The 13,980-nt window shown below is 47.9% G+C and overlaps 1 protein-coding gene across 1 annotated transcript in view; it reads right to left on the minus strand.

Annotated features, from left to right (window-relative positions):
- Positions 1 to 10,615: 10,615 nt before the first annotated feature.
- LOC131278909 (anthrax toxin receptor-like) overlaps positions 10,616 to 13,980 on the minus strand; it is a 68,642-nt gene continuing 65,277 nt past the window's right edge. The window contains exons 17-18 of the mRNA XM_058299549.1: positions 11,158 to 11,331; positions 10,616 to 10,935 (exon numbers count right to left, since the gene is read on the minus strand). Coding sequence (XP_058155532.1) covers positions 10,729 to 10,935; positions 11,158 to 11,331 — 381 coding nt within the window. The 3' untranslated portion in view covers positions 10,616 to 10,728. The remainder of the gene's footprint in view (positions 10,936 to 11,157; positions 11,332 to 13,980) is intronic.

Raw genomic sequence — 13,980 nt, forward strand, 5'->3', positions numbered from 1 at the left:
TTTGAGGAAGCAACTCTTAGAGGGAAGCTGCAGGCAATACAACATAGAGCTAAACACACAAGTTTCAGATAAAGTGTTGGAAATAGTTTATATAAATGAATTTTTAAATGATTATATATATATGTATAATGGAACAGAACATAAGCGAACTGATAAATGTTGAATAGAAAGTTGACTTTGTAATTGAATATCTAGCAATGATAAAGATGGTAGAAGTGAGATAGAAAGAAGATAGAAGGGTTAAAGGGCAGGTTAGACACAAAAGAACAGAAATAAGTAACTGCAAAATCCATTCAAAGAAATTCACAGAATTCAGTGCACAGTCATGGAGAGATGGAAGGTATGAATACAGATTATCGAAGTGTAAAACTAAGCTAGCAGATTTGCTATAGGTTGAGTAGAAGTTCAAAAAGGTGGAGATAGCAGGAAGGGGGTCAATACTTAAAGAGAGAATTGTTGAAAACCTGACTTCTTAGATTCAGGAATAATAGAACCTAAGCAAGAACAATTAAAATAAATCAATACCTAGACACATAGTGAAACATCAAAATATCCGAGACAAGAGATTTTAAAATCAGAAGAGGAAAATATTTTATTGCTAAACAATAAAAATTCCATTCAACAATAGAAAGCATAAGACATTGAAATAATATCCTCAATATGCTAACAAGTAACTCTCACCCTAAAATTTGATACCAAGTTAAACTATCATTCAAAGGTGAGAGTGAAATAAAACAAGATTTAGATAATTATACATATTGTATATGTGCATCAGACCTTCACTGAAATATAACTATCTTAAAGTATATATTTAGGGAAAAGGAGAGTGAACAAATAAAGAAGGAATGAGATTCAAGAAGCAATGCTATCAAACATATTTGGGAGTTTAAAACACTGACCTTATAAATGTCAAATTTGGGGAGTATGTAAGAACTAGGTAGATATAAAATATTGGACATAAATACCATTTGCATGGGAAAATAGGGATCAGGGCTAAAGAATCTAGAGATCCTCAGTTGCTAGGTAGAATGGTTAAATTAAAGTTTAAATGATTAACTTTAGACTTGCTAAGTTGACTATGTAAATTAAAATATATGGGAAACCATGAAGTGAAATAAAACTTGACTTCCATCTCAATAGAGTGGGAGGAGGGATAAATGAAATAGAAAGAAAGGCAGAAATATTGATCAATCTAGTAGAAGACAGGAAAGGATTAAGCAAAACACAGAAAAAACATAAATGTAAAGAACAAAATAATATGGCCCATATAAAATAAACCTGATAATTTAAACATTAACCTTGCCCCTTAAGTCAGATTGCAGTTTGGAGAAAAATCATTAAGTTATTTGTTCTTTGGAAGAAACACTCCTAGTAAATCTTAAAAGTATGATAAAATTTGGGGAAAAAAGGGGATGGAAAAACACACCAGAATATTAACTCAAAATGCTGGCCTTGGATATATTGATCAAAAGAAATAAACAAAACTAACAGTTCACCAGAATTTTAACTCAAAATGCTGGCCTTGGATATATTGATCAAAAGAAGTAAACAAAACTAACAGTTCACCAGAAAGAGACCAATTCTGAATTCGCAGCTGCTCAACCTAAGCTCCAATCTGGCTATATACTTTAGAGAACGACTTGCATTTTGGGCCTAAGAAAGCACCCGTTAGACTCTTCCTCATGTCTTTAGACTGGAAAAAAAATTAGGAGGAAACTAACAACAAGAGAATGGATAATGAATTTTGAAGCCTGTATATGATGGGGAATTACTCAACAGGCAACTGAATGGACTAGGAACATTTTATTATGTAATTCTGGATAATAAGTTCTATCCAACAATATGGGTAAATCTTTAAACTAGAGTAAATAAAAGTTCTTTTGACATATACAACCTACAACATATATATACACACACACACAATATAAATATATATACATTTTTGAAATGTATGTTGTTTAGAGATAATATGTAGGTAATAGCAAATGTGCTAATTTTATTTTTCTCTCTAGACATCTGTGTGTACCTTATTTGTCTAAAGCACCTGACAGTACCATCCCAATGATTTAAATGTCCTTTATGGAGTTGTGTCATTATATCATTGTTTACCTGTTCGACAGACTGCTTCATTTAAGAAAACACTTTCTGCTTGGGGAACGCATTTCTGTTGAGTAACAGACTAAATGTTTTCAGAGCCTCCACTCACTACATGCTTTTCTTCTGCAATGAGCTGATTCTCATGTGTCCTATAATTCCAGGTATGGTTTCTTCATTGTGAGTCAGCCTGTGAAACACGGGACTATTACTCCCACACATTATGTCATCTACGACACCGTTTGCTTGACCCCAGACACAGTGCGGCATTTGACTTACAAGCTGTGCCGCATGTATTATAACTTGCCAGTAAGGATCTTCTGATCCCAGTTTTCCTCCAGATCTGTAAAATGAATGGATCAAACTTGCATGCCTATGTTTTGAATCTGTGATGTGACATATGTGAAAATGTAAATCTAAAGAAAATAGATGTAAATTAAATTCAGAAACAGAAACTTCCTCTTAGTTTTTTTCCTCCTACAGGATGTGATTTGCGTTCCTGCGCCTCTCCACTTCGCTCACAAACTGGCTTACCTCGTGGGTCAGAGCATTGACCAACAACGACACAATTCACTGTCAGAATGTCTCTATTACGTTGATCTGCCGAAGATTGAGCTTTGTACGTATCAATTTGTAAATTGAAGCTGGACGTTTGTATTATTCTTCTAGATTCATGTTTCAAATTTGACTCATTCTTGAGTGGACATGGGAGAGGCTCAGAGGGATGTATTCTATTTTCAGTAGTATCACTCACTTAAACAAGACTTTGTGCACCATTTTCCAGGAAGGAAAACCGACAGTGAGAGTTTTGTCTTACAGGTTAGCTTTCCAATATGTTGCAAAGAGCATATAATTTAAACAGAGATGAATGCTGCCCTCCAAGCAAAGGGTCAAATAGAAAATGGTTGACCATTATTCACATGCAAATGGCAATAATGCACATCTATAAACAAATATATTGGAACACTAGCATACACACAGTTTCCCAAGTACAATGTATATGTGCATTGCATGAAACACTCATTGCTTTGTGAAATATTTATTTTGCTTTGGAAGGACAGGAAATATGAGATGGTGATGGATTTGTGTTAATTAATATGTTCTATTTTTAAATAAGTGAACGATTACTGATATATTATACATGAAATGTTCATGATATTCTCTGCACTGGGGTGGGAGTTGAATATATTTTTGGTATAAAAAGATACCAGTGATTTGAAAGTTGGCAGCTTAGGAACATGGATGCATTTCATCATATTTTTTTTGCAGAGAAGGAAAACTAAGACCTTGACTGGTATCTCTGACTTCATTCTATTGCACATGTGCCAAGTGTGATGATGTTTATTTTGATAGCTGCACCATCATCAGGAGGAAATTTTGGATAATTTGTTTGAATGAAGCCATTTTTCCTCCTGAAAGCAGACATGTTTTTTCCCTCACAGTATAAACCAATCTTAAATAGACTCAGAATTTAATATGCCTGGTATTTGAGATTGCCCTATTTTCTTATATTCATAGAATGGTATATTTTGGGGAATGATTTGTTTCAAACATGCCAGAAAGTGTTATGTCTGAAATTGATAGAAATGCTTCAATCATAAGTTAAGTAAATTTGATTTGATATTTGAGTGAGTCTTAGAAGAAATACAATTAAGCAAGAGTTACTTAAACTTTGCCATCCAGTTAAAATTCTAATGATCAGTACTGCCAATGGCGATAAATCTATTAGAGGAGATTGGCTCATAATGCAAGACAAGCAAAGGCAAAATGCTCTTTTCTGAAGCCATGAATTAGACTTAAGGTAACACATTTCTAGGTATCTACAGAAAAAGAAACAAACTTAAGGTAGTATTTCTGTATGTTTCTTATTATGCAGTATGTGCAAATATAATTTATCCATAACAGTATTCAAATTTGTAAATTTAAGAGATATGGTTGAATAAAATGTTTAAGTTGGATCTCCTTATTTAAAAATTCATGTTGGCCTTCGTATTCTAAATCTGTTTGGAGAAAAAAAATGTTGCTTTTTCAAACTAAATGGATATATTTTCTGGACTAGTGGGGCATCCAAACCTTTAACCTATATGCTTTTAAAAAATTATATGAAGGGAGACAGATATTCAATATTTCTAAGAGAAAATCTATGGTCCCAAAGGCCTAGGTAAAGCTTCTATAATATATCACCATATATAAGTATCCAATTGCTGGGAGGTATCTAATTAAAGGACTATCAGGAATGCATTTGGCCTAAGTGGAAATATTATATATAATTGAATACATCTCCTGATTCTGCCAAGATTTTATAAATTATCCATTGAAGTGATAGCAAGGCTAAGAAGAAAACAACTTTAATATCTGGCAGGTAGCCCTGATATTTGAGACGAATTTTATATTTCCTTTGAGATGTCTTCTTTGACACATGGGTTTTTTTTAGAAATGTGTTGTTTAATCCTCAAATATTTTGGGATTTTCTAGTGGTCTTTCTGTTACTGATTTTTACTTTAATTGCACTGTGATCTGAGAGCATACTTTGTCTTACTTCTATTCTTTTAAATTTGTTCATGTGTTTTATGGATCAGGGTTTGGGCTATCTTTGTGAGTGTTCACTGGGTGCTTGAGAAGAATGTGTATCCTGTTGTTTTTGGAGGAAGAATTCCATCAGTGTCAACTAAATCTAGTTGATTGTTGCTGTTCATGTCAAATGTATTCTTCTGGATTTTCTGCCTACTGGATCTGTCTGTAACTGATACAGGGGCACTGAAGTCTCCAGAGAGATTTGTCTTTTCTCCTTGCAGTTCTACCCTTTTTGCTTCACGTATTTGTTGCTTTATTGTTAGGCACAAATACATTCAGGATTGTTGTGTCTTGAAAAATCTGCCCACCTTTTCATTATGTAATGCCACTCTTTATCCCTGATATTTTCCTTACTGTGAAATCTGCTTTGTCTGAAGTTAACAGAATTATTAAAGCTTTCTATTTGATTAGTGTTTGTGTGGTGCATCTTTTCCCATCCTTTTTACTTTTAATTCATGTTTGTCTTTATATTTAAAATGGGTTTCTTCAGACAACAAAGAGTTGGGTCATCTTTTTATTTTTTTAATCCACGCTGATAGTCTGTTTTTAAATTGCTGTATTTACACCATTCACATTTAAAGCAATTGACATGCTTGGATTAATATATATCATTTTGTAACTATTTTCTATCTGTTGTCCTTGTTCTTTCTTTTACTTCTTTTTTTAAAATTTCTTTTAAAGAAGCTCTAGACTACATTGAAAATATAGATTCCCATATACCCTACCTCCTCCCCCACCACTTTTCCCCATTAACATCTTTTTCTTTCTTTTTATGCCTTCTGTGGTTTTGAGTAAGCATTTTATGATTCCATTTTCTCTCCTCTCCTAGCATAAGAAATATATTTCTTTTAAAATTATTTTACTAGTTTCTTTAAAGCTTGAAATAGGAATTTTCAAATCCACCTTCAAATAACACTATGTCCTCACAGGTAGTTAAGGTACCTTATAATGTAGTATTAGCAATCCCTCCCACCTGTCACTTAAAATATTGGCTGGAATATGTGTTCTCCCCCACATGGAAGGCTGGGAGGAGCCCAGCCCAGGAGAGGCTCCTGCCAGGCCCTGCTGGAACCACCAGCTCCCTAATGTGCCCCCAAGACTGTGATGCAGCAAGTTCTCAGCTCAGGGATCCCTGCTCTGTTCTCTGTCCCCTCTTGGAGAGCATGGCCTTCCTGACCACGCAGGGCTCCTGCCCGAGGCCAGGGCTGTTATGACTGCTCCTCCCACAGGGAGCTGAGACTCAAACCTCCTCCTGGCCCTGCCTGGCCCTCATCTGCCCGAGAAGGGCATTAGCCCAGGGACCACGGCTCAGAGCCCAGCCTTGTAGTGGGTGAGTGACCTCATCCCATCCTGGTTTGATGCTCCCAGGACTGGCTGGGTCACGTCCCTGTAATCATTAAGCCGAGGCGTTGGTGCAGGGCTGGCTCCTTTCCACGCCCTCAGAGCCGGTGCTCAGGCACCGAGTGCCCTGCGAGAAGCGGCAGAGGGAGGCTGATGCCAGCCCTGCCCAGGTCAGGGGACAGGAACTTGCGGGGACCACACGAGGGCGGGGCAAGACCTTGGCCTGCAGGCTGTGCATCCTTTAGGCACCTCGGGGGTGGCCCCCAGGGCCTCTAGATCCCAGCAGAGCGACCCGTGCGGAAACAGGGCGCGGGGATACACGCGCTTGCTGGTACGCGTTCACCCACACACGTAAAATGTGCATAAAATGGACCCAGTTTCCACACAGAACCTGCAACAGAGCCTGGCAAAGACGCACACAGAATTAAGAGGGCGCATAAACCCTACGAGAAGACCTCGATAACACCCAATTTGGAAATCACACCTGCACATAGCGACTTCGGAATTGTCCCGGCACGCCCAAGACTGCTGTGAGGATCCGGTGGGAGGCGCCTGTCAAGGCCCCTTCGGCCCCCCGGCTGGCTCTGTGAGGAGGGGCGCACGCCGCCAGCCTCCCCGCACCTGTCACCTTCCCTTCCCGGTGGGCCTCTGGGAGGCCCTCGGTCTGCTCCCCTGACTCCCCTGTCACCGGGGCTCAGCCGGTGAGGGACAGGCTCCTCTCTCCTTGTTTCTGGGGTCCGAACGTCTCCACATCCAGAAGGTTCTGAAGGCTTTTCCCACACAAGAGGGCCTTTCTCAGGGCTCGCTTCTCTCACCCAGAACCCTCCCCGCTTGCTCACAGCCCCCTCAGCTGTCCTCCCTGAAGCCAGGGCATGCCATTGGGCAAGGAGATGAATGTAAGCTACGAGCGCCATTTGGGAGCCGTCTGCACCTCACACGGGCCTCCCGACCCCCAGCCCCACCTGGGCGCCTGGTGCTGAGGCAGGAAGGCCCTGCACCCCTGGCTCAGCCGCATCTGAGACAGCCTCCAGCACGGCCCACCCGGGGCAGGGCCCTGCACCCCAGCCTCTCCAGCCTCGTCCCTTCTCGGTTTCCTGATGCCAAGGCCTCCCGTGAGGACAGAGGCAGAGGCTCCCCAACATGTGGAGACAACTCTGGGTGCGCTGACAGCCCCGGGGCTGCCTCCTAACTGCCCCTCCCCCTGCCTGGGCCCTGACAGCAGCTCTGTTGGAGTCACGTGACAAGTGGGTGGCCAGGAGGGACCCTGACCAGTAAGGGCACCGGGCAGCTACCTGGGAGCCCCTCAGTCCTCCATGCAGGGGCTGTGGGGGCTGCGGGCAGCACCCAGAGGGCAGGAGCCTGCAGGAGGAAACGCTGCTGGTTCCCAAGGCTTTCCAGCTGCTGGAGCCCTGGGCCTGGCTGCCCACCATGGCCCCCCCTGCGGCTCCACCCCCCTTGGCTCCAACCCAGCCCCGGGCCCCACCCCCTCAGCCCTGTCCTCTGCTCTGGGGTCTCTGCCTCTGCACAGCCTGAGGCGGGTCAGGCCTGTGCTGTCCGCAGCGCAGCTTTGATGTTTCCATGAAAACAGCCCCTTGGGCAGAGGCACTGAGGGACACCGCAGGCTGGGGGCATCTGGAAGTGGCCTGTGGAGAGTTGTGCAGGTTTCTTGGGTCCCTGGAAGCTTCCATGTTAGGCAATAGTGATGCAGGCCATTTTCGGGACTTGGAGTTGTCCTGAACAACATGGCAGGGATGGATGCCAGACATTATATATCCTGCCGTAACCCACTGAATGGGTGGGGGAGAGTGTGACTACAACGTAAACCATTACCCATGCGGGGCAGCAGTGCTCCAAAATGTATTCAGCCAGTGCGATGAATGTGCCATGATGATTAAAGAGGTTGTTGATGTGGGAGGAGTGGGGTGGGGGAGCATATGGGAAACTCTTATATTTTTTAACGTAACATTTAAAAATAATAATAAAAAACTATATTAATTTTGAAGAAAAAAAAGATTGCAGCCTTCTGAGCTCCTGAAGCCCCCCTCTCACCATGGGGGCTCCCCCTCCCCAGGCTGGTGTCAAAGTCCAGAGAGTCCTGCCACGCCCTCCCCTGCAGTGGTCAGGGCTGCCTGGAACACCTGGCACGTGGCCTGCTGGGGCCTCCAGCCAGCGGGTCACCACACTCAGGGGTGTAGCTCCCTCCTACCCATATGTCCTCAGGACCCTGTGGCCCCTCCTGCCCCTGGGGTGGAGGACGTGCTAGCCAGGTCCTCGGAATGAGTGTCCCCAACAGCCGGCAGTGCAATGTCCTGTTCCTCCTTGTTAGCATTCTCTTATTTATACAACCAGAAGCTCTTAGTCTTTGTGAAACAAATAAAAAGAAAACAGAAAAAAGAGTTGACTGAGTCAGGCTTCACATCCTGCAGAGAAAGCCAGGAAGCGCGGTGTGGGGAAGCCGCTTGCACAGTTGATCTGGGATCGAGTCTCCAAATGGGGCCTAAACTGACTGCCGAGCCCCTCCCCAGGGCTTTAAGCCCCTCTCCCTCGCTCCTGGCTCTGAGTTGGCCCATTGCTCGGCCTCGCCTTATGCGGCATTTTGTCACAGGAGCAACCTTCTTACCACCAGCTTGGGAGAGGATTTGTTGGCACACAGATGGCCTGGGAGGCGAGTGGGAAATGCTCTCCCCAAGCCCGTCCTGGGAGCTGGCTGGACAGACGGGGACTCGGCTGCACAGGAGGGCGAGGGGCAGGAGGGGGAGAGGGGGCTCCCTGAAGCAGCAGCAACACCAGACAGGAAGGCTTTGAAGGTCAATGGTTATTTGTCCCAGGGTAAGCCTGCACACACAACCTACATACACAGAAACAGGCCCCCCCAGGAATTTTTTTTTAAACATGGGAGATATTATGGTTATTTCTTTCAATCAGTATTGATTAAACACCAAAACCTGTTCTTGCCTTACACTCAATTGAAAGTTTCAAGAAGACAGGACTGAGGTGGAGAGTTTAGTTTCCTAACTAGTAAGATCAATAAAGACTGGCTGGGAAGCGGATTTGGCCCAGTGATTAGGGCGTCCATCTACCACATGGGAGGACTGCGGTTCAAACCCCGGGCCTCCTTGACTGGTGTGCAGCTGGCCCACGCACAGTGCTGATGCATGCAAGGAGTGCCCTGCCACGCAGGGGTGTCCCCCGCATAGGGGAGCCCCACGTGCAAGGAGTGCGCTCCATAAGGAGAGTCACCCAGGGTGAAAGAAATTGCAGCCTGCTCAGGAATGGTGCCACAAACACGGAAAGCTGACACAGCAAGATGAAGCAATGAAAAGAAACAGATTCCTGTGCTGCTGACAGCAGAAGCAGACAAAGAAGACACAGCGAATAGACACAGAGAACAGACAACCAGGGCGGGGGAACAAATAAATAAATAAATCTTTAAAAAAAAAAAAATAAAGAATGGCTAACTAGGACATGTCACCAGAGAAGAGAGTGTAGTTAGGGAATGGAAAGCTGGGTTTAATCTGAGCAGAATTGGCAAAAAGTAGTTTGTAAATGTTTGGAAATGAGTAGAAATGGCGAAAGCACATAAGAGAATTTGTAATCAGAATTGCTAATATATAGGTATTAGAGTTGGCTTTTTTTTTAATAATGAAAATGCTCTAAAATTGATAGAAATGATAAATACCCAATTCTTGATTATACCAATGGATTTTACACTTTAGATAAATTGTAAGGTTTATGAATAAAAAACATAATAGGGTGGGTTGGGGAAAAATATACCAAATGTAAGATATGGACTGTAGTTAGGAGTAATACTTTGATGATGCTCTTTTATAGTTTGCTATGTTTCACAACAATGCAAGGATTAGTGGTGGGGTGATGTGTGGGAGCCCAGTATGATGTGTTGTAAGTGTACAACTTTTACTATATACTTATTATTTATGTATGTTCATGTATGAATGATATATTTCAATAAATTTTTTAAATGAAAAAATAATATAATAGAGGATGCCTGGGCGCCCTCAGTCACAGCTGCCCTTGCAGACCCTCCTGAGGGGCTCAGGGATGCCACGCCCGGTTCCGGGGGCCTGTGGGCCTGGTGATTTCACAGGCACAGAGAGACCATGGACTGCGCCTGGTGGGAGGACGCTGCTCACTAAAACCCAGCCTTCTTGGGCGTGGATTCTCCAGCAGGGGCAGATGGACCCAGATGGGGACTCAATTTTCTTCTCTAGTGGAGAGGACACGGTTCAGTGGAATCCTTCTGGGCTTGGGCACAGTTCAGGGCACCTGGACGGAGAAGTCATGCTTCCAGCTAGTGACCCTGGGGGCTCCTCACCACCTTCTATGACACGTTCAGAATGTGGGACTCCAAAGTGGGAGACCAGGGACATGGAGAAAGGAGATGAGAAATTCAAAGGCTTCTCTTTGCATGAAGTTAGGACTGGATTCACATGAAACAGGCTCTTTGGGCTTTTTCATGGACCGGAGTTTGGCAGATGGATGAAGACGAGGTGCTGTGAGAGGCACAATCCATGTCATCCCACACGGGGCCCCAGGATGCGTTATTCTAGCAGGTGGAGCATATATGCATTTCGGAGAGGACAGAAACTCACCATCTAATAAACTCTTTTAATCATCAGCAACAAATGCCAACATCTTTTTGATTGTAAAACCAAAACTATGTCCACCTCATCAAGTCAACAATCCTGGCCCTTTGATGCTTTAGCGATGAGGCTTTGCAGGCAGGGCTCGTGGAGGGCAGGCAGCCGGAGCCCGGGAGCAGGGATGGGGGTATGCAGTGGGGGGACGGCAGTACTGCGGGCATGCCGCAACAGGGACCCCCTCGCGGCAGGGTGGGGCGCACGGGGCTGGGTTGCAGACCACCGGCCTGCATGGGGCTCTCACTGGGGCAAAGGTGAGGCACCTCCCCTGTAGGGCAGAGAAGAGAGAGAAGGTCACAGGAAGGTCATCCGACTTGGGAGTGGAGGCTGCAGTTCCCTTGGCGCGGTGGGCTGGGCTCAGGACACCTGCACCCATCGGTGGACCTTTCCCTGGGTGCTGGCCTCCAGCCTCCACTCCACTTGGCGACAAGGTTCGGCTGTCACCTCCTCTGCAGGGGTCCCCCTACCCTCCCCAGGCCTGACCTCTGACCTTGGCCTCTCCCTGTGGCCGGACTCCCCCTGGGGCCACAGCGTTGCCTGGTTTGGGCCCTGGCAAGTGTCTGCTGAAGGAGGGCCCCTCGCGGCAGGGTGGGGCGCACGGGGCTGGGTTGCAGACCACCGGCCTGCATGGGGCTCTCACTGGGGCAAAGGTGAGGCACCTCCCCTGTAGGGCAGAGAAGAGAGAGAAGGTCACAGGAAGGTCATCCGACTTGGGAGTGGAGGCTGCAGTTCCCTTGGCGCGGTGGGCTGGGCTCAGGACACCTGCACCCATCGGTGGACCTTTCCCTGGGTGCTGGCCTCCAGCCTCCACTCCACTTGGCGACAAGGTTCGGCTGTCACCTCCTCTGCAGGGGTCCCCCTACCCTCCCCAGGCCTGACCTCTGACCTTGGCCTCTCCCTGTGGCCGGACTCCCCCTGGGGCCACAGCGTTGCCTGGTTTGGGCCCTGGCAAGTGTCTGCTGAAGGAGGGCCCCTCCCCAGGGCCCTGGGCCACTGCGGGACATGAGGCTGGGGGCTGCAGGGGCCCCTGAAGGCAGAGGGTCTGCCCCACCCCCTGTGCGAGGAAGCCCGTGCAGACCCTGCATCTGTCTGCGGCACCCGCCGCCCCGGCGCTGCTGTCCTCCCTGCCCCTCCGTCCTGGGCTTGCCGAGGACCCCCACCCTCCACTCAAGGCCCCCGCAAGCGACCAGAGCACATTGGCCCCTCCCTCACTCCAGTGAGGAAGGGTCTCCCCGCACCTTTGGGCAGCCCCCTGGGAGAAGGGAGACCCCCGGCCTTCTGGGACCCCTGCTCACCTCCAGCGGGCAGCACCCCAAGACCCTGGCATCTGCCTTTAGAGCCCAGCACCCCCGGTGCCCCAGAGGCCAGCCTCAGCAGGACAGGCCCAGCAGGGCCCCGGCGGGTGCTTGCCCACCCCCCTCGGCTCAGGCCCGGGGCCGCGGTCCTCCAGCTCGCCTGTGTACCCGTGTCTGCCTGGCCTTCCACGAGGGCCTGCCCATGCCCCGCTCCAAGCCAGGCGCCTGATGTCAAGACAGCCGTGCTCTCAGGCACGTGGCCCCCCGGCTGCTGGAAAGCGAGCCCAGGGTGCCCAGGTCCTCGAACGGCCTGCAGAGCTGTGCACATCACCAGGTGAGGCCAAGGGGCCTGGAGAGCCCCTCCAGCCTGTGGATGGAGGACGGGCCAGTGTGCACGCCCAAAGCCATGGAGCTCAGGAAACTTCCATGGCAGCTAGGGGAAGCTAAGACACCGCCCAGGACAGCCAAGCAGGGGCCCCAGGAAACGGTCATGTCACAGCCTCCAAGCCACACAGGAATGGCCACTGGAACCATGTGAGGTCTCTGGGCCTTGCTGACTTCATGTGTCTCTCCCCACACCCCTGACACACACCAGGGCCTGTCCTGTGTGGTGGGGTCACCTCAGGACCTCATGCACGAGGGACAGTGGAGGACACAGAAGGCAGGTGGAAGCCAGCCCCACACAGCTGGGGTTGAGGAGGGGCCCAGCACCTCAGGAAGCTCAGAGCTTTCCTCCACAAGACACGGGGCATGACCCCCAACCCGGGACACAGTGGGTATTGGATTTGGGGTCCACGAGCTGCCCAGGAGTGCTCAGAGAACCTTCCAGCACGCAGACACGCTGCTACTGGGTGGACGCCTCCTGGGTCGGAGACCTGCTGTCCCCTGGCTGTGGACACTCATTGGCCCCGTGGTGCCTGTGCTGACCTGCAGCAATCCCACTGTGGCAGGGACTGGGGCAGCCTGCTCAGGGGGCTCAGGATGTGGCCAAATCTTACATTCACTAAGCTCTCCCCATCTCTAAGCTTTTATACACACTCTTCTTCTCTTTGGAATGCCCTTTTTTTTCTCATCTACTCATCTTTTAAAAGACAACCCAAACTTTACCTCCTCCACAAAGTCTCATTTCCATCAAAAATGACTGAGCCTGGGGAACCAGCAAGATGACAGCAGAGTAAGGAGCTCCTAGAGTTGGCTCCTGCTACAGGACAGTTAGCAAACACCCAGAGCTCTCTGGAGCTAGCTGAAGATTCTGTTTGGGGGCTCCAGGAGACCAGAAGGGCATCCTGCCACATCCTTGAAGGAGTGGAAGGAGGAGACTGCCCGTCTGCAAAGAAGACTCATAAGTTCAGACTCCACACCCTGGAGGCCAGTGCCCATCCTCCACTGGAGGCACAAGCCGCCTTGGGAGCTGTTCCGCGGCTGGAATTGAAAGCTCCACTTGCCCAAAATGGGGGAGGAAGAGATGGGTGGGCACCAACTTCAGTTACTGATGGGTAAACTCAGTCAGCTACAGTATGATGCTGAGAACAGCTAAGGTTTGAGCCTGTCCAGGTCAGAAAGAGGCCAGGAGCTGCCTTCTTAACTCCATGCCTGGCATGAGAGGAAGAGGGGTGGACTGAGATCCCAGTGCTGGTGGGAACTGGCTTCTTTCCCTCCAGGTCAGATGGCAGCTCCAGCCTTGGCCCCAGTGCCACCTCCAGCAGGGAGGAAGCTGCAGGGACCTGTGCCAGCCTCTCTGGGAAATTACCAGCCAAACCATGGACACAGGTGATGATCCTACTCTGGTGGTGCAAGCCACCCCAGGAGCTGTTCTGTGATGGGAATTGGAGGCTTCATTTCCCAGAGACAGGGGAGGAGGAGATGGTTGGCTGCCGATTTCAGCTACTGATTGGGAGACTTGGCTGGCTAAGAGATAACCCTGGGAACAGCTGGGGTGAGAACCAGCCCACCTCAGAAAGAGGCCAGTAGCCACCATTCTGACTCCACCCCCAGCCTGAGGGGAAGCTGGGCTGACA

The sequence above is a fragment of the Dasypus novemcinctus genome, chromosome 6 (genome assembly GCF_030445035.2).
Source record: "Dasypus novemcinctus isolate mDasNov1 chromosome 6, mDasNov1.1.hap2, whole genome shotgun sequence".
In the NCBI taxonomy this organism is placed as follows: domain Eukaryota; kingdom Metazoa; phylum Chordata; class Mammalia; order Cingulata; family Dasypodidae; genus Dasypus; species Dasypus novemcinctus.